Source organism: Rhea americana, unplaced genomic scaffold (assembly GCF_003343005.1).
Source record: "Rhea americana isolate MKP2758 unplaced genomic scaffold, rheAme1 scaffold_94, whole genome shotgun sequence".
Taxonomy (NCBI): Eukaryota; Metazoa; Chordata; class Aves; order Rheiformes; family Rheidae; genus Rhea; species Rhea americana.
The window spans coordinates 2,605,971-2,631,748 of record NW_028187133.1 but is presented as its reverse complement, the minus strand read 5'-3'; the positions used below and the strand labels follow the sequence as shown (position 1 = coordinate 2,631,748).

The window sequence follows — 25,778 nt, the reverse complement described above, 5'->3', positions numbered from 1 at the left end:
ATGGATCTATATCACAATTCTTTATGTTTCAGACTGATACTGTATTTTGTGAATTGCAACTAAGTGTTAATTATTAAATAAAGGAATTTCTGCTGTGATTATCTGTATTCAAGTGACTTAACAATTAATTAGAACCTAAATCCTGAACCTAAATTCTAACTGCTTGAACAAAGAATAAGGAATGCTATGCAACGTATGCTGCTTATGTAGCACTAGCTACATAAATCTGGTTATAATTCTGTCAATAACATTTTCCAAAGAGTGAGATCCTTCCGTCTGGCTGTTTTAGTCTGATCTTCTAAACATTTAGGAAATACTTAACAATATCATACACCATGCAAAGCAATTTCAGCCATACGTGACAGAAGTGAGTTCTTTTATAACAGTCTCATCATTAAAATATTTTCCTGTGAAGTGAGACATCTGCACCTAATTCTCAGCTGAGGAGAGTTAAGCTCACATTGATGTCACTGGGAGAATGACTTGGGATTCCCAGGATATAGGTCATTTTGGGTAAGGACACTGCATGCCTTCCTTCCATTGGAGCCAGGACACTGCACACTGAAGAAATGAAGATTGATTGGGCTAGAGGAGGAAAAACATGAATTTTACTCTTAAAATACACTCATTTGAAAAGGGGATACTGGGTTCCAATATTTGCTTTGTTTATACAGTTTATCTAAGGATTTTTTCATATTAAATGAATACACAGTTTGGGGGACAAATACACAGATCTGTTCCTTATGCAGCATCCAAGATACAAAGCTGTAAAGTCAGGTCTCCACTTCTCTTGTCTTACAACAGTAAGTCTTGAATTCTTCAAGAGGCGGATTTTTCTTAGCCATCTCTCCTGTTTGTGAGGTGAGAGAACACACTTCCTGGAGAGAGAYACAGACTCAGCCTTTCCAGGATCTAGAGGGAATTATACCCTGGTATTTGGTACTAGGTGTCAGATCAAGTCACTAATACAGAAAATGGATGGAAGTAGGACCATCACCATTCTCCAAATGATGCCCTAAAAGGGGAATATCATTTACCTCTTTCAAAAATGACTGTGAGTGTTGCTCCATCAGAGAAAACCTCGGCGCTGGATTCAAGCTGGTGAAGAAAACTGAATGCCGCTCATGTTGAGGCACTGGAACAGTACCGTGAGGTGGGGAATATTATTATTGACTTTCCCAAGATATTTCCCTGATTGACATACTATTTCAGACTACATACTAAAGTAATTCAGTCTCCCGTGAAGTGTGTAGGGGGTCTCAGACATCACTTACAGTGCACTGATTTCTACTTTGCAGTCGAACATCTAAAGTTAGATAATGCCTCATTGAATTTTCAGACTCCCAACTCTGTTATTTGATGTAGCTTTTAATGTCTAGTTAATGGAGGGAAGAAATATGTTTCCCTAGTTACTTAGAAGAGATTTGTCAGCTATAAAAGCACACAGGAACAACTGATAAAAAGGTAATCCTAAGAAAATGCACTCAGAATGGATTACGAGGTAACAAAGTCAACACAGACCTACATGTCAGAGTGACAGTTTATATTTACTAATGTCGTGCRTGTGAGCTGGTCAGTCAGAGCTGCTGAATCTGGTGTTCTACATAAGCTTATCAGTTTCAGTAAACACTGAGATACATTTTATTTCATCTTTAACATCACACATTGCAAAATCACCAATGTATTTAACCAAAAGGGTAGGTGACAATTTCTTAACAAAAAAAATCCTTGCTTTGACATCTGATTCAAAGCACTACGTTGGCTTTGTCTTTAGTCCTTTTACATGCTGTAGCAATGAAGACCAACACTGTGTTAGAGGAGGCCTGCAGAGAAAAATGATCTTCAAAAATGAAACACGACAAAAGAAAAGCATTTATCAGCAAGTCAAGAATTGGAAAACAAATGTCATCTTTCATTCAGTTTTCCATACTGATTTTTCTATTTATTCAGTTCTTCAGACACTTCAGGTATCTTCCCTAACACTAATTATCGATGTTATGTGAACAAGACAAATATTACTCTCTTTTTTTTAAAGAGAACTTAAGGCAGTCTGAGAAATCATACAAAAACTGAGTGTTAGAGAATCCTCATTTTCAGGTATTTAACATAGTAATTAAACGGTATTTCTGGACCTTAAAAATAACTCTATTAGCAGGTAGATCTTATACATACACATTCACTCTTTGGACAAGTATTATTTCCTTTCTACAGCATTGATCCCAAACACAGGAATTTACCTCACAGTCTTGCAGTCTTCATTCAGTGGCTCCTTATTACAATAATAAAAGTTTTATGCACTCAAATGACGCTATTAAGAAAGGAAAATTAACCGAAGCCTCTCTGGACTTATTCACAAGATCAGAATATTCACTTCTTATTCCCATAAACCCTGGTTATACATGAAAATGAAACATTAAATTGCTGGTCCAGAGCCAAGTTGCCATAATGTAAAAGTTTAAACTACAAAGCAAGTGGCTACTGGAAGACATTAGCTCTATCCATGTAAAGGATCCATGTCACTGCTGTCCTGTGAAAGGCACTGAAGAACAATTATACTCATCGCTAATGGAACTAATCAACTTCTTCTCCAAAAAAGCCTTTGAAAAAGTACAGTATCTTGCCCAGATAAAGAAGCCAGTATTTGACCTTCTAAGTATCGCCTGCAGCATGGGGAAAAAACTATTATGAAATTATTAGAGAAAGTTCCAGTAAATGTGACATTGGTCAGTTATTGTGGATGCTGCACAGGTTCAGACCAGGGCACAGACCAAAGTCTCCTCTGGCAACTCCGGTTTACTATCTCCGCGGCCATGGCACAAGTAAGACGATCTCCATGCTGTTCTGTCAGAGCTCTATAGTGACTTTGATACAGTGAACTGCAGACAAAAACAATCTTCAAAGCACTGAAGTAAGTATCTTCTTGCATCTAATAATTTCTCACTAATAAGACTCACACAAAACAATCAGTGACTACTCTTTCTCTCCTCTGCAGGTTCTCCTGGTCTATGCTACCCCCTTTCCAGCATTTATATGTGACCACAGCAAAATAAGCAGGGAGGCATCATGTGCCCACATTCCCATAGTRTGAGCCAGAGAAAACTAAAGCTCACCTTCAGGATGAAGTAAAAACAATATTCTCGCTGTGGGACACTGAGAGGGCCTGAGAGAACAGGAACTACTCACTGTGGGTCACTCTGAAGACAAACAAAAAGTTTTAAAAGGTCAGAAGCATGGGAGACCAGTGGCACCATCAATATAGTTCTGGCCATGCTTTGGAACAGATATAGTCTCAACTGCTTTACCGCATGCTCAGCTCACCGCTGCCAATGTGTACAATGCGCGCTCATGCCACAACTACTGGATTAGGCTCTGATGCTAAAGGTCAGTATACGTCTATTTTGTGAAGCCAAAAATTAGTTGTTAAAATGCTTAGCATAGACAAAACAACGTCAGTTCAGGAAGGCAGAGCCATAGAACTTTACATGCCTAACAAACTTYAGTAATGAGAACATGAGACGTCTAACAACTCCTAGCCACATTACAAGTAAAGAAGGATTTTGTGGAGATTACTCACCTGGACCCGCAGACCTAAATTCATCCCAGGTGGCACTTTTGGCACATAAATGTTTTTTTGAAGCTGGCTCTATGTTTCTTCCTCCTTTGTAATGATCTTGACAAACTATCTGTGATCTCCACCCTGGATTACTGTAACTTACTATGTGATTGAAGCTGAATGCGAGCGTAAAGTACGGGATCCAGATGTGACTGCTCATCTTTTCCTCTGCTCACATCCTTACAGAACAATGGACTTGAACCTAAATCTCTCCACAAGCTCTCAAGTAGTTTCTAGAACAGACTCAATAAAGAACTGAGGCGTTTTAAGTTGTTCATCTCGATGATGAAGTAGGCATCCAGTTTCAGAGAATCAGAAAGATGGAGAATCAGGAAGCCTCAGAACGGTAAAATGGACAGCCCAGAYGCTAAGAAGCCTATGATATAGCATTCACAGAGATACATCTGAAAACTTCTCCAGAGTTTAAGGGTCCCCTAGAGCCAAAGTTAGCAATCCTTCATGGTAGATTAGGATACAGACATGTTGAACTCCTCTCTCAAAGAACTGAGCAGAGTTAATTCTCTTATTTCAAAGTGAAAGTTGGGTGGTAGTGTAACATTCACTTTTACTGAAAATGTTGCAGTTAGAATACTTACTAAAAAAAAGTAGACAATATTGATTCAGCTCACCAACATCTTCCAGGACAAAACTCTTATCTGTTACAGAGATTCTTTTTCTCATTATCTTTCTGGTCTCAGCAGTTTTTAATTCTGTCCTATAGAGTGGCACAACTTTAACTAGGTTTACTGGAAAGTGTATTTTTTTTTCAGTTCTATATGTAACTTAATGGTTAGATCCATTAATTATGATACCAAAAAAATGTGTATTTAAACACCTGCAGGTTGAGTAGCAAGCTGACCTCAGATCTTCAATTGTTTAATCCAACAGTCAGGCTAATATTTACAAGGTGGGATGCACCACAACTACTTTTTTCTAAGAAAAATTTACTTTGTTTGAGAAACTCAGTCTTCYTGCTCATGTGGATTAAACATGCTCATAGGACCTTGGATGGAAGAATGCTCCTCAGACCTCACCTGTGCAATGGATACTTTATCTCAATCTGACCTAATTTTTGCATGCACAGAAGCAAACTGAAGAGGAAATTGTATTATAAACAGAAGTGTTATAGTGTGATTAGGCACCTTCAGGGGAAAATGGCATCTSAATTAGAGTGTCTTGAGACGTCAATTCTGGCATCTCAATTAGGCTTAACTACTAATTACTGGACTAAGTACACCCTAAGTACCACTGCACRTTCCTTACTTTACTGGATTTAATCCATTACAGAATTTTCAATCCTATGGATGGCTCAAGACACAGTTACATTAAAGTTCACATTTGATACAAAGGCCACAGTGACAACAACGTAGTTTATATTGGTTTTCACTATCATCACAGCATAAACATGGACTGTATTAAATTTCTATCTTTAAGCTACGTGGCACGCCAAGTTTGACTTTCTTAAGCTATGCCAAGGAACCTCAGGAAAGGTTCACTAGGGAATTTCAAAGGCAAGCTAAGACTCAGTTGTAACTTGGCAGACTGAGTTCCAGACAACTATGATCCAGCCTTTTCCTTCTTTACATGTTATCTTTCATTTTCTTTCATCTTATCTTTTCCAAGCTTTCATATTTCAGAGAAAAATGGAGTATATGGAAAAAGGTCATAGTCCAGGGTTTTGGACTTCTATGTCAACAGGTACTTTTCAGAAGAACTATAGATTAAAATTAAGCACACAGAGAATTACCGAAGAATACTGCACAAACAATCAATAACAGTACTCAGGTTTCAGGCTGAAAAATGAAAATATTTTCATGGAACATTTGAAGTTTTTAGAGATGGTAAGACTCTTCTTTGAATTTGTCCATTATTGATCTACAAATGACAACACAGTTCACTACCATCCAGCTGAACCAGGACATTTAAAAGTTACAGCACCTCTACCACAAGACTACAGAGAAAACCTGTAGATGGTTCTCTCTGTGTAAGCTAGTCCAGTAGAGTATTMTCATGCTCAAAAATTCGCAATTTATGATAAGTGAGAATATCAATTCATAGATTATAAAATGAAAAGTCAAAATGTTTGATAAGATTTTGGACAAAAATCTAGTCTGTTCTATATTACTACTGTGCTGAACAATGGCTGAAAACCTTGCTATTTTTTAGTTGCTTCAGATAATCAAGTTTTAACACAGTTGACGAAAAAGGCAACTACAACAAATTTAACATATGTAACAAATAAGGAAATTTGCATTAGATTTGGAGGATCTGGCAGGCTGCCATTTACCACAAAGTCCTGGAACCAAGAGAAAGTCATCTATATATTTAACAGATGTTAAACAAAATAAAAATATAAAAGTGCTATTGCTAAAAATTTCTTATGGTGAATTTGGCTCCATGTTCATAACACAACTGACTTGACAAATGAAAAATATAGGTCCAGATAAATAAAATACACAATAGAAAGGCCACACACAATGTGGGATCTCATAAACTACTGCAAATATTTGTACTGTTCTAAAGTCATCTTGATAAAAATTAACTATGTATTCTCGGCTTCTAACCAATTTTTCTAAAAAGAACTTACTTTTAACTTAAATACACAGTAAAATGTCCTGGTGTGTATACATTTTCTCATCTGTAGAAGTACAAAGCATATGGTTCTGCAATACAGTCATTTATTTCTTACTTGCAAATCAGACAGTGCTTGACAAGACACTAGATTACAGCAACTCTTCCCATAATAAGAAGTTATATCTGGCTTCTATTTTGGTTTTCTACTGAAATGGTTTTCTTGAATTTGTTTTCTTAATATAAATGGCCTTGGTCAAGGTCTATGACAAATGAAATAAATTTGTAAAAAATATTTCATTTAATTGATGGTTCCAGTACTGAAGGAAGCTTGTGCAACCTTTGAGTTTGTTTTCTTGTTCAAAGCCATACAGATGAAATTCCCGGCTTCCATCACTGTGTAAAGATTTACTCCCTAAAAAACAGAGATAAAAAATGTTAAGAATAATAAATACAGACACTGAAAATGCTTAACATGTTGTCTGGGTCCAGATTCTAATTTTTGCAAACAAAGGGTCTGATATATAGCACAGGGAAATTATGGAGAGGAATAGAGTTATACTGGCTTACACAATAACCAGTTTCCTATTGTTTGAAGAATTCTGCCATTTTGAGGGTGATTCCTGACCCTAACCGCAGTGCATGGAATACTGTAGTAATATCTTTCACATGCAGAGGAAACTGAAATAGACAACTGGAATAACAGCTGGAAGAAACTAGAAGTGCAGTTTTGAAATACGTGCTGTACTTATTTATCACTGAAAACTATGAAACTTCATGTTTATAAATTAAGTATCCCATTCACAGTTCAGGCAAATGGAGGAGACTTGCACTTGAATTGGCAACTGAGAGCAKCGAGAAATGGGATCCTGTATTCTCTTAAATAAATATAATCTTCTTGAAGAAATTCTCTTCAATTTAAAATTACAATTTACATTACTAACACAACTGAGCAAAAAAAATTGCAGATGACTGATCTGGCTAAAAAGCTGTTCCTTGAGCAATCAACTCTTTTTTAAAAATAATGTAAGACATTAGTATCTCTTGATTGCTGAAGTGCAATCAGATCACTGATCAAGGAGGAAAAAAATATTTTGTTATTAGTCTCCTGAACTACTCATGTAGAGTTAAAGTTTGAGAGTTAGATCACAAAAATGACATAAGTACTTGCTCCAAAGATAGGGATTTAAAAGTCAGTAAAGTTTCTTCAGAAGAGAAGAAAAAAGGGGGAGTTGAACTGTCAATACACTAAACAGACAGTTACATAAAACTGGGGGAAATGTGTTGCTGGGCATTGAAGGGTACAAGATGTATYACACTGGAAATACACTTTCATAACATGGATTTACGCACTACAGTCTACTAATGCATACACTTGATTAGATGCTTAAACACTTTATTTGTCCTAGTACTTAATTCCATGTTCTACAGTAATCTTTGTCTTTTTCACCCTTATGGTCAGCTAGAAGTGTTACTGAGAACAGAAATTATTTCACGTAAATAGAATAAAAAACATTTTTAATTTAAAACAAATGTTTCAAAGTTTCTAATCAGCTCTAGTACTTAGCACCATCTAAAACATATTGTTCAAATACGTCCTTTTATGACTTTGACATCTTTAGAGTTATAACAAGGGTGATTTCATTTCATTCTGTTTATCCTTTATTGGTCATTACTTAGCTTTAGTTTGTAGTGTGCTATTGTCCATAATGTCATCTAAAAAATTCTGAGAGCATCTGTGCTTTTTTAAGAGAAAGAAATGAGAAACATGCCACCATAGACATACCTGGCAGTTGGGCAATGGAAGACTCCAAAATAAAAAAGAATAGCTATAGAAAATTCGTATTTTCAACACTGTAACACTGCATAATGTGATATGTGCCGATAAGAAACATATGTTCACTGTTCACATTCATTAAATGGAATACAAGCATCTCTGCTTGTATTTTCTTTCTTATTGTAAATTTTCTTTCTTATGTAAGTGTCATGAACCAAAGAGGTTTGCATGAGGGMACAAAACCCAGCATTTACAAGCATGATTCACAGATGGCAATGGGAAAAGAGTAGTGACAAAGGTTCTTCTGTCAAGATAGTATGTCTTCAAGTGGATGCCAAATATGTACTTAAATGTGTTTGGTAACTGTTCCATATACTCAGAATTATTCTCTGATTCCACGAAACATAAACACATATATGTCCAAAAGCATTTCTGATCTTGGACAAGCAACCTAAGTTGGAACCCTCTAAGAAACTAAATAGCTTCTAAAAGAAGGCAAAATCCTTTATCTCCCATTTACTTCAATTAATCAGTTCTCATTCACCACTCATAAATACCATGTCTATTATCTCTCTGAACTTTAGGTTTGCTGCCTGTAATGTGAGGCTAATAATTGCTTCTCAGAAAGGCTTATTGTGTGCTAAGCACTTTGAAGGCATCATAACCAATAGAACTATTACGGTAACTACAAAGGAACCATATAGAAACTGTCTTTGTATAAAGTAAATTTCCCTACACATTTTCATAAGCATTAATGATCTATGACRTAATTTTCTATTCATTTACCATGGTACAACAAATAAAACTCTTTGTAGATGGAYTCTGCTAGAAATTTACTTTGCCTTTACGCTGCTAAAGGTTAACTTCATATGACACTTCTTGGTTATGCCTTCYGAAGAATGCTACAAAACCAGCACTAATTATTATTTTGATGTATCCAGTCAATCTGAACACAATAATGAACATTTAAATATTGTCCATCCTTTGGCTGACACTTTAAGCAACTTCAGTCCTTACATATAAAAAGACCTTAGCTTCTCATAAAATGAGAGCTTTAGTGCATAGCCAAAAGGAACAAGAGAAAGAGCTCCTTAGAAATGGACACTGTTAGTRATTATAATTTCAGTACGTGCCATTATACAAAAAAGACGTATAAACAGATTGTTCTGATAATAATTACAGAATTGACCATGGTACCAACAAGAGTCAACATGGCAAGACCAAATCTTGTATATTAATATAATAATTGTGAGGGTCCACATCTACATTTGGGAATTTGTCTCTTCTTAATGGGACATAAAAGGGCCAAGAAGCAAAGTCTTGTGTTTTGCTATTGCATAATCTAAAAATAAAAAAGGAGGAGAACTAAATATGTTTGTCAGAGGACTTTTTATCAGCCTTTAGGACCAGTYAGATTCCTGCGTGAAGACCAGTTTGTCCACAGTTTAGTAAATCTTCAGTAAACCTGGAACCAGACATATTTCATTTAATCAGGATTATTTTATCTAATTGATTCCTTTTGCTAGGAATCAGTTAGAAAAGTTAATGGGTATTTTGTCCAAGCAAAATAAAAGAGCCTAAGTCTGAAAAGCATACAGCAACATAAACTGTGTGAAGTGCATGATCTCTCCCCATTTCAAACTGTGAATATTTTAAGAACTGTGTTATTTTAAAAGAATAAACATATTCTTTGTGAAAAAGCAACCCCACAACACCTCTAAACAGCTCAAAACAGAGTCCAGTTATATAATGGCCATTTGTGATTATATTTTTCCTATACATTTATCTGACCTCTAACCAGAACTCCCTAAGAAGCACATGAAAGCAGATAAGCATTACATTGCACTCTGTAAGATACTAAATATGATTTAACAGTTTGCAGGGGATGTACAATTTGGAGACAAGTTCCATGCTCCTTCTATTGCCAAGGAAGATTATTAGCATGCCTGCCACACTGAACTGCAAATAATAGACAGTTCCCCAACAATTTTTATTTTTGTGTGTCAGAAATCAGGCTTTTTAAATTTCTTCCTACAGTAGTTTAAATATAAACCACACAAGTATCATTTTTGGCAACTCTTTATATGTTCTGCTTTGAACTTGATTCTTTCAAAGTCAATGTCTAAGTTAAATGTAAAGTCATTGTATTGCCTGAGGTCGTAAGAACTCATGATGCCACATTTCTAGAAYAATGAAGACCAACAGGAAGACCAGAGTCCACATCCATTGGAGGAGACAGTATTAACAGATTCCCAGGAAAAATGARTAATTGATATGGCAATCCCAGCAGGGATACTATAGATGGATTTTCTACTATATTGAGAGGTATTAAGTGAGTATATGACAAATAGCAGTGTCCTGTGCTTTGGCTCCAAATACTGCTATTCTTTTTTGCAGAAATTTTGACAAAATATTAATAAACACTATGAACCAAATCCAAAGGCCTGTGATCCCCTTTGTGCAAAGCAGAGATCCCCTTTGTCTTTCCAATGAAGAGATGATTAGCCCTCTGGGGCAATGTCTACACTAGTGAATTTTTGTGGTAACTGAGGCAGAGCATTGACTCAAAACAATTGCTACCGAGTTGCAACATCATATCTCTACCTACACACACAGAGAGAGAGAGAGAGAGAGAGAGAGAGAGAGAGAGAGAGAGAGGGTTCAGTCAAGTTCCTGTCAAATAGTCAGATTAGTTTTCACTATTGGTAGTGTAGAAAACATTAGTCGTGTTATATGTCAAGCAACGTTAAATCATTGAGCTTGCAAAACTACCATTTTCTCTCAACACCTTGTACATCACAAACAATTGTCAGGTATGAATCTCAGGTTTTGTAGAAAAATATTTTTTTCTCTTACAGTTTCAAAAGGTAGAAAGTGAAGTTATCTTACTGTATTGATCCCCAAACCATTAAGCATGTATATCACATCCTCTGTGGCCACATTTCCAGTAGCACCTTTTGCATAGGGACAACCACCCAATCCTGCAACAGATGAATCCACAACAGCAACCCCCATCTGGAAAATAATAGCACAGAAATGACACATCAGCAGAGATTATTATTTACAATTATTCATAAAAGTTAGACTATGCTAGCTACCATAGATAAAATGCATACTTCTCCAAAAATGGACATGTTCCACAGTGGAAATTCCCTATAATGATCTCAGTCCTGACATTTTTATAAGGTAAGACTCTTCAAATACAGAATATGGAACCGAGAACCAATGGCCCATTTCATGTGATTTTGGCAGGTAAGACAATGCTGTTTTAGAGTGAAACAGAGTTTTATGCTTTCTCTCTATGTCTCTACATGTTGTTTTTAAGTAGCTTGCATCTAATCCTGCAGAGGCTTACACACAACRAAAAACAAACAATGTGTTTATTCAAATGTATAATTTTAAGCATATGTATAAGCATTAAGTCTTAATATTAGCATCTGACTGTGTCTTCCAAAAGATTTTGGGTCACYTATCCTCTAAAAATGTCTTTTATATTAATAGCTATCTGTCCATGAAGAGCGTCCCTCTTAGCGTTTTCCGTCTTCTGATTTTCTTTTGTCTTTCCTCTTTATCACATATGATGAAACCTGTATGTAAATAATTTTGTGGAATTTTTTTCGTTCCAATTTTAGGAGAAGACTATAGGCTATTTCACACAGGTTAAACACTATAGTTTAAGGAAAAAATTATATTTTAACATATCTGTTAAAGAGTTTATGAGTTCAAATTAATTGGAAAAAAGATCTAAAGAACTTTATTCTGGTGAGTCTGATTTTTTCTTTGTTTTCAGTAGCCACCAATCTAGAGGAAACATAGTCTCCCAGAGATAAACTTTCCACCCTGGCAGCGTCTTGGAGAAGCAGTCAAAGGTTCCAGTTGTGAGGGTGCTTTGAATAACTGAATACCTGGATATCATGGAAGTTCGGCATGGACATAGATTCTAACCTTCACTTTGCATATTTTTTAAGAGAATTATTTACGTACAGTGTTAAGTTTGCTCATTTAAATTAAGGCTTGGAAAAATAACTGATCAACAGCCTTCCATGATGGAACGACTGGCTAGGTTGATGAGGGGAGAGCAGTCGACACTGTGTACCTTGACTTCACCAAGGCTTTTGACACTGACCATAACATCCTCCTAGAGAAGCTMAGGAAGTGTGGGTTAGATGAGTGGACAGTGAGGTGGATTGAGAAGTGGCTGAAAGGCAGAGCTCAGAGGGTTGTGCTCAGTGGTGCAGTCTAGTTGGAAGCCTRTAGCTAACGGAGTCCCCCAGGACTCAGTACTGAGTCCAGTCTTGTTCAGCTTATTCCTCAATGGCCTGGATGAGGAGACAGAGTGCCTCCTCTGCAAGTCTGCTGATGATACCAAGCTGGGAGGAGTGGCTGACACACCTGAGGGCTGTGCTGCCATTCAGAGAGACCTGGACAGGCTGGAGAGTTGGGCAGAGAGGAATCTCCTGAGGTTCAACAAGGGCAAGTGCAGAGTCCTGCACCTAGGGAGGAATAACCCTAGGCASCAGGACAAGCTGGGGGCTCATCTTCTGGAGAGCAGCTCTGCAGAGAAACACCTGGGAGTGCTGGTGGATGACAAGTTGACCATGAGSCAGCAATGTGCCCTTGTGGCCAAGAAGGCCAATGGTCTCCTGGGGTGCATTGGGAAGAGTGTTGCCAGCAGGTCGAGGGAGGTGATCCTGCCCCTCTACTCAGCCCTGGGGAGGCCTCATCTTGAGTCCTGTGATACCTTGCTGATTCTATGATTCTAACAGGTAAGTTCAGAGACCTAACTGTACAGCAAGATGATTTCTGTCGCTCTCATCCTGAGGAACCTAACTGCTCCCGTATGTTCAACTAGGAGTCTGAGTTTCTTTCTCACAGCCATAAATACAACTAGCTGCCAAAGCAGCCAAAGGATTATGCACTGTATGTTGCAGTTGCTAAGTATCCTTTCCAAATGTACCTGTTTGCCTCACTTTATACGTTTTTGGCTTTGTTGTACTTGTTTCTTGTTTTAACAGTGCTTTCCATAGTCTTATCTTTGGTCTCATAGGCTATTTAAAGTTTCAGCAGTTCTGGAGGGTAATAGTAAGAGTAACACAAAGGAGTGTTGTCCCAGATCCTTCTCTAGAACAGGGAAAATTACCTCGAGGTAGGTGGCTGCTCCCAGCCTCTAATAAAGACCTCAAAGAACACAAAGTGCATAACCATGACAGGCAAGACAGTACTGTTTCATATTGTTCACACAATGAGGCTCTTTGAGGAGGGATATTGTGCTTAAAAGTACACTAATCTGTGAATTATGGAGTGAATCACCAAAGTACATGTTTCACATTTCAGTCACTTGTCACACACTTTGTTTGTGTAACCCACTGGTCAAAAAATGTGTTATTTAACACATCTGTGTCCAATACACAGAGGATATGAGTTTATGATAGCTTTCAACTAGAAATTCTGTTTCTTTTGCACTAACTGCTAAGATTCATGCATTTATTCTGGAAGTTATTGCTTTAAGCTCAAAATGGTAGCTGCCAGGCTTGCAAGTTTCTCTGCAGAATCACAACTAAAGCTTCTTACTGAAAAGACCCCAGCTACAGAAAAAGATCTGGCAAAGAAGTAAAGGAGTGTAACATGCAGATGTGCCAGTGTGATATGAGCACGCATCCCACTATCAAGTCTGCTCTCTCTCAATCTGATTTTCAGCCTTCCATCAGAAATAACAATTTACTTCAGAAATGAGTGTTTCAAAGAGGAAAATGTATAAGAACTCCATGTTCTTCATGGAGTTTCCCTCCAGCTGGCAGATTATGCCATAACTGCTAAACAAGGGGCATTCCCTTYGCTGTACTCATTCTCAGTAACTTTTACACGGACATAAAAGTTACAGATAAACAACATCAAAACTGTCAAACTCTCAAGGCATATCAACAGACTAAAGAACAACTTCAGTATGACATAAGTAGTCATTTTCTAATGGCAGCAAATTATCTTGTGAAACACTTGCCTTTGTGCAAAAATGGTAAAAAAATCAACAAAAAGCTGTATTTGGTGACAAAATGGGTTCTGAAAACAGGCAGAATAGTATGCCAGCTGAAAGCTGGGGAGAATTTGGAATGGAAATCTCATAATATGGAAGTATATATTGCTTATTAGGATCTACTGAAAGTGTTCATAAATACCTGGTGGGGTCCTGGGTCCCACAGCAATGCAGGCAACGTAAAGGTAGCATGAAGTACATGCCTTTGTTGAAGCAAACCTTAACAATCTTGGGCAGCCTCATCTGAGTTTATTCAAGCTACCTTCACTGGAAGCTGGAACAAGCTCAGTCAATTTTCCCTATGTGCATGCAAGAGCATTAAAGCGATGCCTTCTGCCGGCTAAGCAGTGGGAGCAGTAACAGGTAACGATGGTTGGTCTGTGGTCATTATGCCATCAACTGTTCTGGCTAAACAGAGAAGAGAAAGCCTGTTCACAGCTTTACATTGGTAACATCCTCATACAGCTGCTTTCATGCTACTATGAGACACTTCATTACTTCCCAGAAGCAGGGTATAAACGTGTTTATACTTCTATAACTATATCTGCATTAGGATGGATTTGCCATTTTAACATTCAGYCAATTGCAGACAAGGTCTTAACATTCATGGTGTTGCGTACTGCRGCTCAGACTAATCTCCAAATCTCACGTCTTCAAATTAGTGTTCTTAACACATAATGAGTGAATGTCTCTTTTAAGATATTGTGCCTAAAAGTTCTCTTTACCACACTTCTGCTAAGACGTTTWTTGCAATATACAGCTATTTCAGCAGCAGGCTCAGTTGCTTTCGCATATACTTCTTTCAGTGACAAGCAAATACAGGGTATTTTCTGATTCATGTGTGGAATCAGTGCAGTTCATCTCCAGCACAGCCCCGCTCAAAAAGTCCTTAAATAATCCACATTCCAAGCTTCATTCTTACAGCACTAAAACCAGATGTTTGAAAATATTCTTCAGCAGTACTACTAACTAATCTGGGGTTAATATTACTGCCTAGCCTGTCTCAGTACAGAGTCTGAAACTGCAACTAATATATAACTTCTTTGCAAGTTTGGGCAGCTCTGAAACTTTTACAGCCCTTGAAAAGCATAATGGGCTCTAAAGCAAGAGCTAGAAATCAAGGTAGAGTGTAAAACAAGGCCTCATATTCCATCACGTGCACAATACTTGCCAGGCTTTCAGAGGACATAATGAGTTCCAAGCCTTTCAGCAGCCTGAGCTCGCAAAACATTCACTGTCAATATATCCTTAAAAAGCCCACAGTCTCRTTGTCACTTTCTGACAGGCACTAAATTGTGCTGCGATTCATGAGAATTTGCACTGCAGCTATTTCATAGGATATGTCCAAGACGAGCACTCACTGAGCTGCTTATGTATGGAGATGTGCGTGGGTGAACAATGGCTTGGCTTCCAGGACAGCTTAAGTGCTCCAGTCTCTTCTGACACTTGTAGAGCTTTGGTAATCACTAAATCCCTGATAGCGGTCCCTGAACACCTTCCAAACTTTAGCTCTGGCTGGCTTTAGCTTACTCTCTGGAGAAGGCAGAAGACTTTTTGCTGCTGTCCCACATTAACTTCCTAGMTCCCCAATGAGAAAGCAAGGAATTAAAACCATTGGTTTTGTCAAATAGCCAATTTTAACAGGAAACTATTACTGCTAGTGAATAATAAATGCTTCATATTTCTCAGTTTTCTTTACTGCCTCCCTCCCCTTAGCTTCTTGTTGGGACAGTCAGACTRCTTCTTTACTCATCTTAAGCCTGGTTTCATCTGAGGGAAATGTAACTTTGTTTCTATCCTAATAATGGCCAGTTCAGCATCACTAACTACAGACACRCTTAACCTGTAACTCTGAAACTACAGACCTATGAATCAGAAACTATAAACTAGGTTTCATATAAATTAGGATTTTTTAATTTTGAGATTCATTTTTTATCATTTGTACTTATGAAGTATTCACAAGGTCTGGGTAGGAAGCAGTACTCCTGGTATGCTACTGTATATGCACAAAATAGTAACAGATCTGTCATCCCAGAAACTTTAGGGACCACAGCCTTGTGAAGGTCAGTTCCAAAGTGCCTTAAAGTTAGGTGCATTTAGCTATAACAACATACCACTATATTAGTTCAGTATTTGCACAAAGAAGAAAGAGAGGAAGAAGTACAAAGAAGAGCAGCACACATTAAGTAAAAGATTGCCCATGCAGAAGTTGCTACAAGACTGCTAATTCAAATTGCCCAGTCTTGCAGCCCTRTCAGTGCCTGTGACACTGTAATGCTGCGGCACTGTCATATCATTGTGTCTCAATGGCATCGGTCTGTTACCCATCACTATTTGGTATATCCTAAGGCAAAAATCCCTCTCCTGGCATCTTTCCTGTAGAGGTATAGATTACCATAGAAATACAAATAAACATGCTGGTAAACACTTTGTAAGGTAGCTGTGCCCACGGAAACCCTTTCACTAGTTATAGCACCAAGTTATCTAAAATCAAGGTTTGCCATTCCCTTTTATTTCAGTAAGACAAACGCATGCAAACAAGTACTATTTTAGTAACTGATCTGTATTAGTAACTGAGCTGAATATATATTWTCACACGTAAAACAGTAAAATGGGACACCATCTCCTTCTGTGGAAACACTGCAAGCCAATTGCATTTCCTTTTTGCTTCTTTTTCTCTCTGCTCTTGCTAAAGGGCATCACAGAAGAAAACAACATTTTTCAAAGTCAACTCCATCATTACTGACCACAGGGTGTCACTGTTACATTAAGGTCTATAATTTCCTGTCCATCTATTTACAAAATTAATATATTCATGAGGAAAAAAAATCCTTTTCTTCTGAAATGTATTGAGATGCAATTTATGGTCAAACACACAGCATAAAATAGATTAATACAGCATTCCTTTAACTTACTGTACACATCTTTTCACATTGTTACTGATGCATTCATTAAGCAAAGCTTGCAATGACACCTAGAGTTAAAGTTCCTTAACACTTTCCATTGTAAGTCCCTACTTTCAATTGTTTATTAGTTTGTCAGTCTTTAACTTCTAGATCTTATATTTTCCGTGCCCTGTTTGCTGGATTGTTTTGGAAAGTTTCAGCAAAAATGGGTTCGGTCACTTCCAAAAACAAGTTCTGGGGAAGAAAATGCTTTCTCATGCTAATATTCAACAATTCTAACAAACACTTCATGGAGTCATTCTTGTAGCTTTACATTCTCAACGGCGGCACAGGAATAGCTTTGTTTTTAAGAGACCACACAGTTTGGTCTAACTTATAAAACGTATAAAAGTTCCAACTCGCAAGTTAGAAACYGGTCAGTCTCAGAGTTAAAATGCCTGAGGATCCACTTAGAGCAGTGGTGAACAGCCCAAGAGAGCAGCAGCTGACCATGCTCTTTCCCTCAACCTCACCAAAAAACTATGGAGCAATTTCTTTGAAATTATCAATTAGGAAATTCTTTAAAATTATTAATTAGGAAGATCTGTGTCTATGGCCTACACTGCATCACCTGCATGGGCACTAACCATCTCTCACCAATTGGCTCTAGCACTTCAGATCTGTGCTGTGAATCCTGTTTTTTCAGAGAACTTATGCAGATGTTTTGGGGGAATCAATATCATCAAACATAAGAGTGATTTTAGTTTTGATTTTGAGGTTTTTGAAAGCCTAGAAAGTCATAATCAAAATTCTACAACATAACAAAATTAAAATTTGTAAGCAGATATTTAGAAAACACTATTAGTATCATCTGTGCAGGCTTATTTTGCTCTCTTTTTGACTATTTATTCATTGTTGTCTACAGCACACCACAGTTTGCTAATTCAGAGGCAGACGCAGTGAAAGCTGCTTCCCTGCTAAGAACCATGGAACCTGCAGGGGGGGCAGGAGACACAYTTCAATGCCACGAAGACGAGATGACCATCAGAGCACAGAATGACTTTCCATTCTCCCTTTCTCCGTCCTTCCCCTCAAAAGCAACACAGAGCATTGCCAGACTCCCCAGCTCAGCTGTCGCTGAAGCAAGTAGTTATTGTCCTAGATGCTCTTCGGCAGAAGCTGCTTCCTTGAAGTAAACCTCTGGTGGTTTAATTGTCTGCTTGGTATGCATTGTGAAATAACTCAGTTTAAAAATTCGGGGCATCTATTTCATAGATTCCGGCTAGGACACAGTCAGAAGATGAGTTAAACAACTACAGCAGTGAAGGCAACAATCTTGGGATCGGTGGGGGGGGGGGAAGGGAGGAACCTAGAGAGGAAAAGCGATAGGCAGCTACAGGGAGGAAACTGCTTAACCCAGAGACCCAACAATTGCAGTAGGTTGTCAGTGCCCTAAATGCAGCCATCCTCACATGCTATACTTCTGTGTATTGATTAAAAATAAACCTGAGAATAAACTGAGGCTTGGAATGGACAGGGAGGACAAAAAGATTACTTAAGTTGATGGTAAAGTTACTGAGGGTTCTCCAGGAGAAGAAAATTTTGCTGAGATTGAAGAATGAGATTGATGGCTCTGAAGAAGAAATAAAATCTACTCATTTCGCAGTGAGTGTCTCACAGAGGATGAGCTGAGGAGAGAGGTATCCATTAAAATAAAATGATGATGTAGATCATAACAGTTGAACTACAGAACATCAGCTGAGGATCACTTCAATGAAGGTTGGAACCACCGATAATAAAAAACTTCTGAGACAGGTTGCAATGAAAACATTTCACTGTGGGTTATGATACTGAAAAATGACAGAGTGTAGTTATGGGGCACTGAGCTGGTATTTGAASTGCACGTCAGATATGCAGCACGTGAATCCACCAGTGAGAACAGCAAATCTGATCCGAGCATCACAAACTCAGTTGAGCCAGGAAGTTTCTGGAAAGGTTACTTTTTCATAAGGTCAGGAATCATACAGCCTAGATTATCTCTCTTAGGTACCAGCTTTACCAAGATCTATGCCTTAGAAAGAAATGACAAATTCTCTTACTCTTGTCTTTTGGCCCTGGTTAGCTTCTGCCAAATCTTAACTCTTCTAGTTGCTGAAAGATCAATTCCTGTTGATTCAGTGGCTCATGCTGGGTGGCCCATCTAAGCTATTCTTGGAGGTCTATTTTCGCTGAGTTTGCACAAAAAGAACACTTCTTTTCTAAATGAGGCACCAAGTGGCAGGGGACACTATCTTGTAACAATGTAGATGGGTGGCAGAAAAGTTAATTCTTTTAAAGTAAATGGGTAGCAAATACAGTGTTTATATGAAAGCTGGGAAAGCACAGCAAAACTATTTATTTCCATGTTAGTATAATGCTATGTCAGCATCAGGGTATCTAAAGGAATGAAATGGTAGCACAGCATTTAAAAATCCATCTGATTTTAATTCAGCCAGAGCCCTCACACAGCAGCACCTGACTCCCCTAGAGCCAGGAACATCACCCACCCACAAAAAATACTTTGTTTTGACTATCGTTCCCCACGTTATCGCTGAAGTCACACCCACCTGCCACCCAGTCAGTGAAAAGGGGGACCTCCCCTATGTCCCCCAGGCTCATCTCCAGATGTGCTGTGGAGTCTTCCTGCAGAAGTATCATCACCCCATGTCTATGGGCTGATCACCCATACAACATGGGTGGTCTTCACAGTCTGAAAACTACCACTGGCTCATTGGCGTGGCAGCTAAGGATCCCTCAAAGGATCGACATGGGTGGAGAGAACGTGCGGTAAGACATCAGGAACTCTAAGGGGATCTCTGGAGGTCTGAAAATGTAGCCTAATGTCAGCCTCCCCTCCCTCCGTAAAGCTTTCTCCAAGGGATGCTAAGGCAGAGTAAATGTGAGGCCTCAATTTACAGTCAGATACTAACCCTGATATAACCCTGATACTGTGTCCTAGTACAAAGCCATTTTCTTCCACAAGTATTTCAGCTTCACTCAGTGCATAGTGGGCTTCTGCATACAGAGTGAAAAGACCTTTTCAGGTATTAGTGAATTTTAATTATGTTCCCACTCAGCTCTTGGCAGCTAGACCTACAGTTGTTTCTCCTGGATGTGATAAAAAGAGTAGTTGGTAAACACTTCAGTCCAAGCCTCCCTTGTTTCTGCTGTATGTCAGAAAGCCTATCTGAAATTTTTGGCTGGTACCCTAAATATAATGACAGTAGTGATATATTAAAGGATCCGCTGCTCATCAGAATTTGAAGTAGCTGAATACTCCCCCTCCATTTTAATGCTGATGAGATTATCCATCACAAGGCACCCTGTTTCAGTTCCTTTCCTTTAGCCTTGGCTAACAGATTTCTGTGCAATAAAGCATATGTAGAAAATAGACCACTGCAAAATATTGTTGGCATTTCTTTTCTACGAAAAGACAAAACTACATTATTTTAGACATGCAAGTATCTACTAAGAAAACAAGCAAACGTTTAATCATGTTCAATGATCACAGCCCCCCAAAATGGTTCTAGAGATTCATTAGCTATCAACACATTAATTTTCAGCATGACAGTAGTTTTAATATTATATCATACTTTACCTCAGAATGGTTTTATTCACAGTTGTTGTTTTAAGGTGATCAACAAACAGCTTCCTGTCTAAAGGTGCATTTGCAGAGTGAGTGTTTTATTGCTGCAGCAATAAAATAGTGGCTGCTGAGACAGCCCTGTCTTGGGAATGGCTGCTCTTAGATATGTTTTTGTGCAATCTCATGTTTCTAAGGCTTCTCCTTGGATGTCAGTACTTACATCTTCCAGAAAGTTGCTCAGGTTACTGTTGTAACCATTATAGCCTCCTTCCTCTCATTTCATCTATTTCAAAGGAATCAAGCTAGGCCATTGTCACTGGACTGGACTGATTCTTACTTGGCTAAAATTATTTATTGGGAGCTTCCTTGAGTAAGGATAGACTTCATGATTTTATCATAATTATTATGAATGTTTAAACAGATCTTAATAACAAGCAATGAAGTATCAGGATTCACTACTAAGTGGGCAGAAAGAAAATGACCTGATTTTATCAAACCAAAAGTCAGAACTTTTTAACTGGTTGTTATTGTTTTCATCTTTTTGGGGGAAAAAAAAAAAGTAACAGTTCCATTAACTCCTGGGGCTATTTAGTTTGCAACAGAAAATACTAAAGAAACTAAAGATACTAAAGATTCTAAAGAAACTCATGCATTTTCAACAGGGTGCACATGTTATATTGATATCATTTATTAGTCATAACTGGGAAAACACTTTAACTTTCATCAAATGTATAAATGTATTATTTTTATGTATTGCATATTTGTTTTGATGAATTCAAAATGTACAACAAGAATTTGCAAAATTTTGAATTCTATTTTAGTAGTTTTCCCATAATCCATAGCATTTTGTGCATTTTATGTCTATACAGTATATGCTTCATATTCATAATATGTATAGCATATACCTATAGCCTTTATCTTCCGATGTGATAGAGTCCTCTTCCTTCTCATTTCTAGACAGATATCTCATTTTAGAAATGAAGAATCATATATTTTATTTAAAGCTTTATAGATACATATCTGCACCATTCACTATCATTACGGACTATATTTAAAGTCCAGACAAAAAATAATATATATTGTTAATACTGTTAAATAAAAAGCAACACCTCTGAGATTTTTTCAGGCCCAACTATAATTTTAAATCTCTTTAAATTTTATTTTCATAATCCCTTGAGTGAAACAACACTTTATTCTATTTTAGTATGTAGGATGTAAAAAAGAGTTTAGAGTTATTGTTCCCTAATATTCATTGACAAAACATACCCACCATTAAGAAAAGTAAATTGCCAAGTATGGTAAACTACCCTTAGAAAAAAATGCCTGGCATTTATTACATCATCTGGATAATGCAGGTGCATATCCTTCTTCTGCCATATTTGGAAAATAAGAACTGTGTTCTCCATTTAAATGCTTTTAACTTATTTACAGCTAGATCTGGAGACTTAATATTTATCATCACAAAGTATAAAGCCAAATGTCCTTTTTCTTCAGGAGCACCAAAGATTAACAGATTAGAATGTTTTCCACATGTCCATTTTACTGTCAAGAGAATATTAAAGAAGTTTTCCAGCTTCCGCAGCTCAGCCAGATGTCAATGGATCCCACAGTGAAGCAAAATTGGCAGAGTAGCCTTCTCATGACCCCAGCATTGTTTTATCAAGGATCAGTTTAAAAGTATAAAGGGCCATTTCTTGCTGAGATCTGTAATGTTTTTCAGCCCTTTTCCCCTGCAATTACACAAAAGTGCTGACTTTGTTGAACTACTGATATGCAGTAGTATTTCTTATGACTTCTCTCACACTGTGCTGTAATTGCTGTTTGTGTTGGCACAAGAAAAGTACCAGGTCTTGTTTCCACTGTACATTTCCGGACTCTGGTTTCAGTAACATCAGTGTAGGATATTGTACTGGGCATATGTTTTGTTGTGTAAACATTTGCTGGTAATTTACCCTGTCAATCTCCACAGTATGGCCTCTAATTACCAGAGGTTGAGGGACTTCAGATGGACAATTTCTAACATATTTACAGTAGTTACACTGCTTCTTTTTTTCTTCACTGGTATCTGTGTTCTGAAAATCACAGCAAAGGAAAAAACCCAACAACATAAAAATATATTTCAGCTTGTACAGCTCATTCTCTAGAGGGAATAAAGACTTGGTTCCCATTTTGTTAAGCAAAAATTGTAGCAATATTATAGTAAATACTATGGTATAATAAAGTATTAGATATTTCTGATCTTAATTTTCTATGTGATTATTCTCTTCTATACCTTTTGTAACAAAAAATAGCCATTTTTTTCTATCATCTGCACTTCTTTTTTATTATTCCATACATTCCCACTAAATACGCCCTGAACTTGCAAATCACTATGTACAGGCTTAATCTGTTTCACGACTTAGTCAAATGTATTTAGCAAATGGGAGTAGTAAGGTCTTGTTAAAAAATATAGCTTCTATTGCAAAGACTCAGAAACAAGAAGCAACCTCCTTCCCTTTTAAGAGCTCTGGAATATATGTTTTATTCATTCATCTCTATAATTTCAAGGAAGTAGAACTTTCCATTTTGTGCAAAAATATAATGCCCTGAGTAGAATTCCAGGATGGGATTAAATAGCTAATAATTACAACAAAGTAACCAAATGAAATGTGATCAAAAAGAGCATCTTTCTGGAAACYGTAGCTGGAATGAACCTTTACATAAAATAAAGTTCTTACCACAGTTTTCATCATAATGTAGTAAACTTCYACAGTAAGTGTGACAACTTCTCAAATTCTACTATTCCATCATAACTTCATTGGTTTTATCATTTTCTTCGCTTTTATTACAATACCTCCAAAAGAACCTTGCCTTTCAATACACTGACTAACTAAATGCTAGCACTGAAGTGGGAAGCCCCAAAATATAATCTATYTTGCAAATTTCTTTTCTTTCTTTTCTGAATAAAGATCCTTTTCTTAAAAAAAAAGACAATTTCACTTTGCTTAGCCAAAGCATCTTTCAACAGTAAAGCCAAAACACTGCTTTTACTTAAGAGAACAATCAGCTTAGCATCTCATCTTTTGCTAAATTGCCTTGCTATATCTACTTCTATTCTGCTCACTTGGTTAATTCTTAAGATGAAGAGATACATTAAATTTAAATTTGTTACTATTTGTTACAACTGCTAGTGCAAGTAAAATCTAACTGTGATTAACTTAGAGAAAAATGTTTCTTTCACTATGTAATTGCTAACTTTGTGCATCTGAGAGGTCTTTGTGTATGCCTGTCATTTGCCTCTCAGTCTATCGCTGTGTAGCACTTGCACTAAGCAATAAAGCAGAAAAAAACAAACAGGAAAACATGAAAACTGACAAAAATCATAGTGTATAAAACTATCATTCATTTATTGAAAAAAGATCAAATTCTTTTAACTTCTGAAAGCCTAACAGTTTCAATCTGTACCACAATATTTCAAAAGAAAAAATATAACAAATATATAAATGACAAATGAATTGATTAAGAAGACTGGTTCAGTGTTGCTTGTGCACAGTGCAGGAAGCAAGTATGATTGTCATACTTCAAGTACTGCATCAGCTTTGGTTTCTGTCTTGACYAAGTCAGCTTTGACTTATTGCACTTAGGCAAAATAATCACTCACTCTCACACGGCTACAAAGATCTGTCTAACATACTAATTTAGAGTGAATTCAGAAACCTGAATCTGCCTAATCACAGTATCTCTGAACTTTCTGCACTTTAATTTATTTTAAAACACCCTAAAAGTTTGTTTAAAGCCATCTTACATGTCTCAATAACATGAAACAAATCCTCTTCCTTCACTGCTTGCTGGATCACAACAGAATTGGTTCTGTGGAGTCCTAAATATAGAAGAATGGCCAGAGGTTTAGGTCCACCCCCTCAGCGCAGCTGTCTGTAGAGCTGCCCCAAAAGGCAGAAAGCATCATCCTGTAAACACTACTCTTTCCTACTGGAGACACTGGGATTTGTGATCCAGTTGTAGCTATTTCCCCAGACTGTTCCTGCCATGGCAAACTAGCCTCACCCTTACGTGGCTCTAAATGTCAGCTTGCAAGGCAAGACCTTTCTTTCCAGGCATAAGCTAGAATAAGCACACTCATAAACAACAAAGGGTAAGGAAAGAAGAACTATTTCTACCTGGGAAGAAGTACTGCACCAACGTTGTCCTTGTTTTACACTTACCATTAAACTTAAAAACAACAACAACAACAACAACAAACTCTTCAGGGGAAAAAGGGAGGGGAAGTAATTTTGCCATAGCAGAAAAATACACACATCTAAAAGCCATTTATCTTCTTCTAGCTGATGTGTACAGTTATAGCCTGATCAAACTGCAATATGATTTTTAGAGAATATTTTAAAAAGTCAAGAAACACTTATAGAAATAATTTCTGTTGAAAATGCAATTAAAATGATGTTCAATCTGAGCCTGAGAAACTGATTGAGGAATCAAAATCTGAAGAAAAAGAAACTAAAGGTACTGTAAATAACTGCATCTTCACCAAACTCTTGAAAATTTCCTTTCACAATTATGTAGGAATATTATGTTATTTTGTCATTACACTACATATCTTTTTAATGTGCAGCATGTCAGCACGTCAGCTCAAAACCAAAAGAAAGTGAAAGGAATAAGAGTATACAATCGTCAATCAAGAAAGAAACTAGATGAAAACATGAAGTTAGATACGCAAGTATTAGCATACTCATATTCTAGATTACAGATTACCTAGAAATATATGTTCTAGAATCACTGTAATTACATTTTTATCACAGAAACAAATAAGAAAAAATATGTCTGTTAACACAAACCTAGTATGTATCTAGAGTATATTTTGGATGACTGTTTTTGAAATACAGATATCAATCTTGCAGCTATTTAAATTAGAAATTTAATTTAGATCAGCATGCTAGCCATGCCAACTACAGACAGTGGCCAACACTTTCCATATTCAGATCCTACGGTATGTTGCTTTACAGCTTTGCCATTTWTTTTACCAATCAAACTGAAGTTGTGTGTGATGGATATTTGCCTTGAACTAAATTGTTATGGAAAAAATAGTCAAAATAGTTCAGCTTTTAAAAACAACATAAACACACTGCTTTCCTCATATTAGTAAATGATGATATACTCTCCTTTTAAATATTCATGTCCCTGTGGCTTGGATCAAGGACTTGTAATTTGGGGCATTCCACCTTAGCTATAGTAGATGGACACACTGGAGACATGTTTAGTGAAAACTTGTTGCAGCTCTGCAG

The 25,778-nt window shown here is 37.2% G+C and overlaps 1 protein-coding gene across 7 annotated transcripts in view; it reads right to left on the bottom strand.

The window, feature by feature from the left end:
- Window positions 1-1,625: 1,625 nt before the first annotated feature.
- HMGCLL1 (3-hydroxy-3-methylglutaryl-CoA lyase like 1) overlaps window positions 1,626-25,778 on the bottom strand; it is an 88,990-nt gene continuing 64,837 nt past the window's right edge. For 3 of the 7 annotated variants that reach the window (XM_085324850.1, XM_085324849.1, XM_085324847.1), the window contains 2 exons: window positions 10,851-10,976; window positions 1,626-6,599 (listed from right to left, as the gene is read on the bottom strand). In XM_085324850.1, the coding sequence (XP_085180976.1) occupies window positions 6,486-6,599; window positions 10,851-10,976 (240 nt within the window). In that variant the 3' untranslated portion in view covers window positions 1,626-6,485. Of the gene's footprint in view, window positions 6,600-10,817; window positions 10,977-25,778 lie in introns of all 7 variants that reach the window. The other 4 variants (XR_014898213.1, XR_014898214.1, XR_014898212.1 and 1 more) reach the window with 4 other exon arrangements.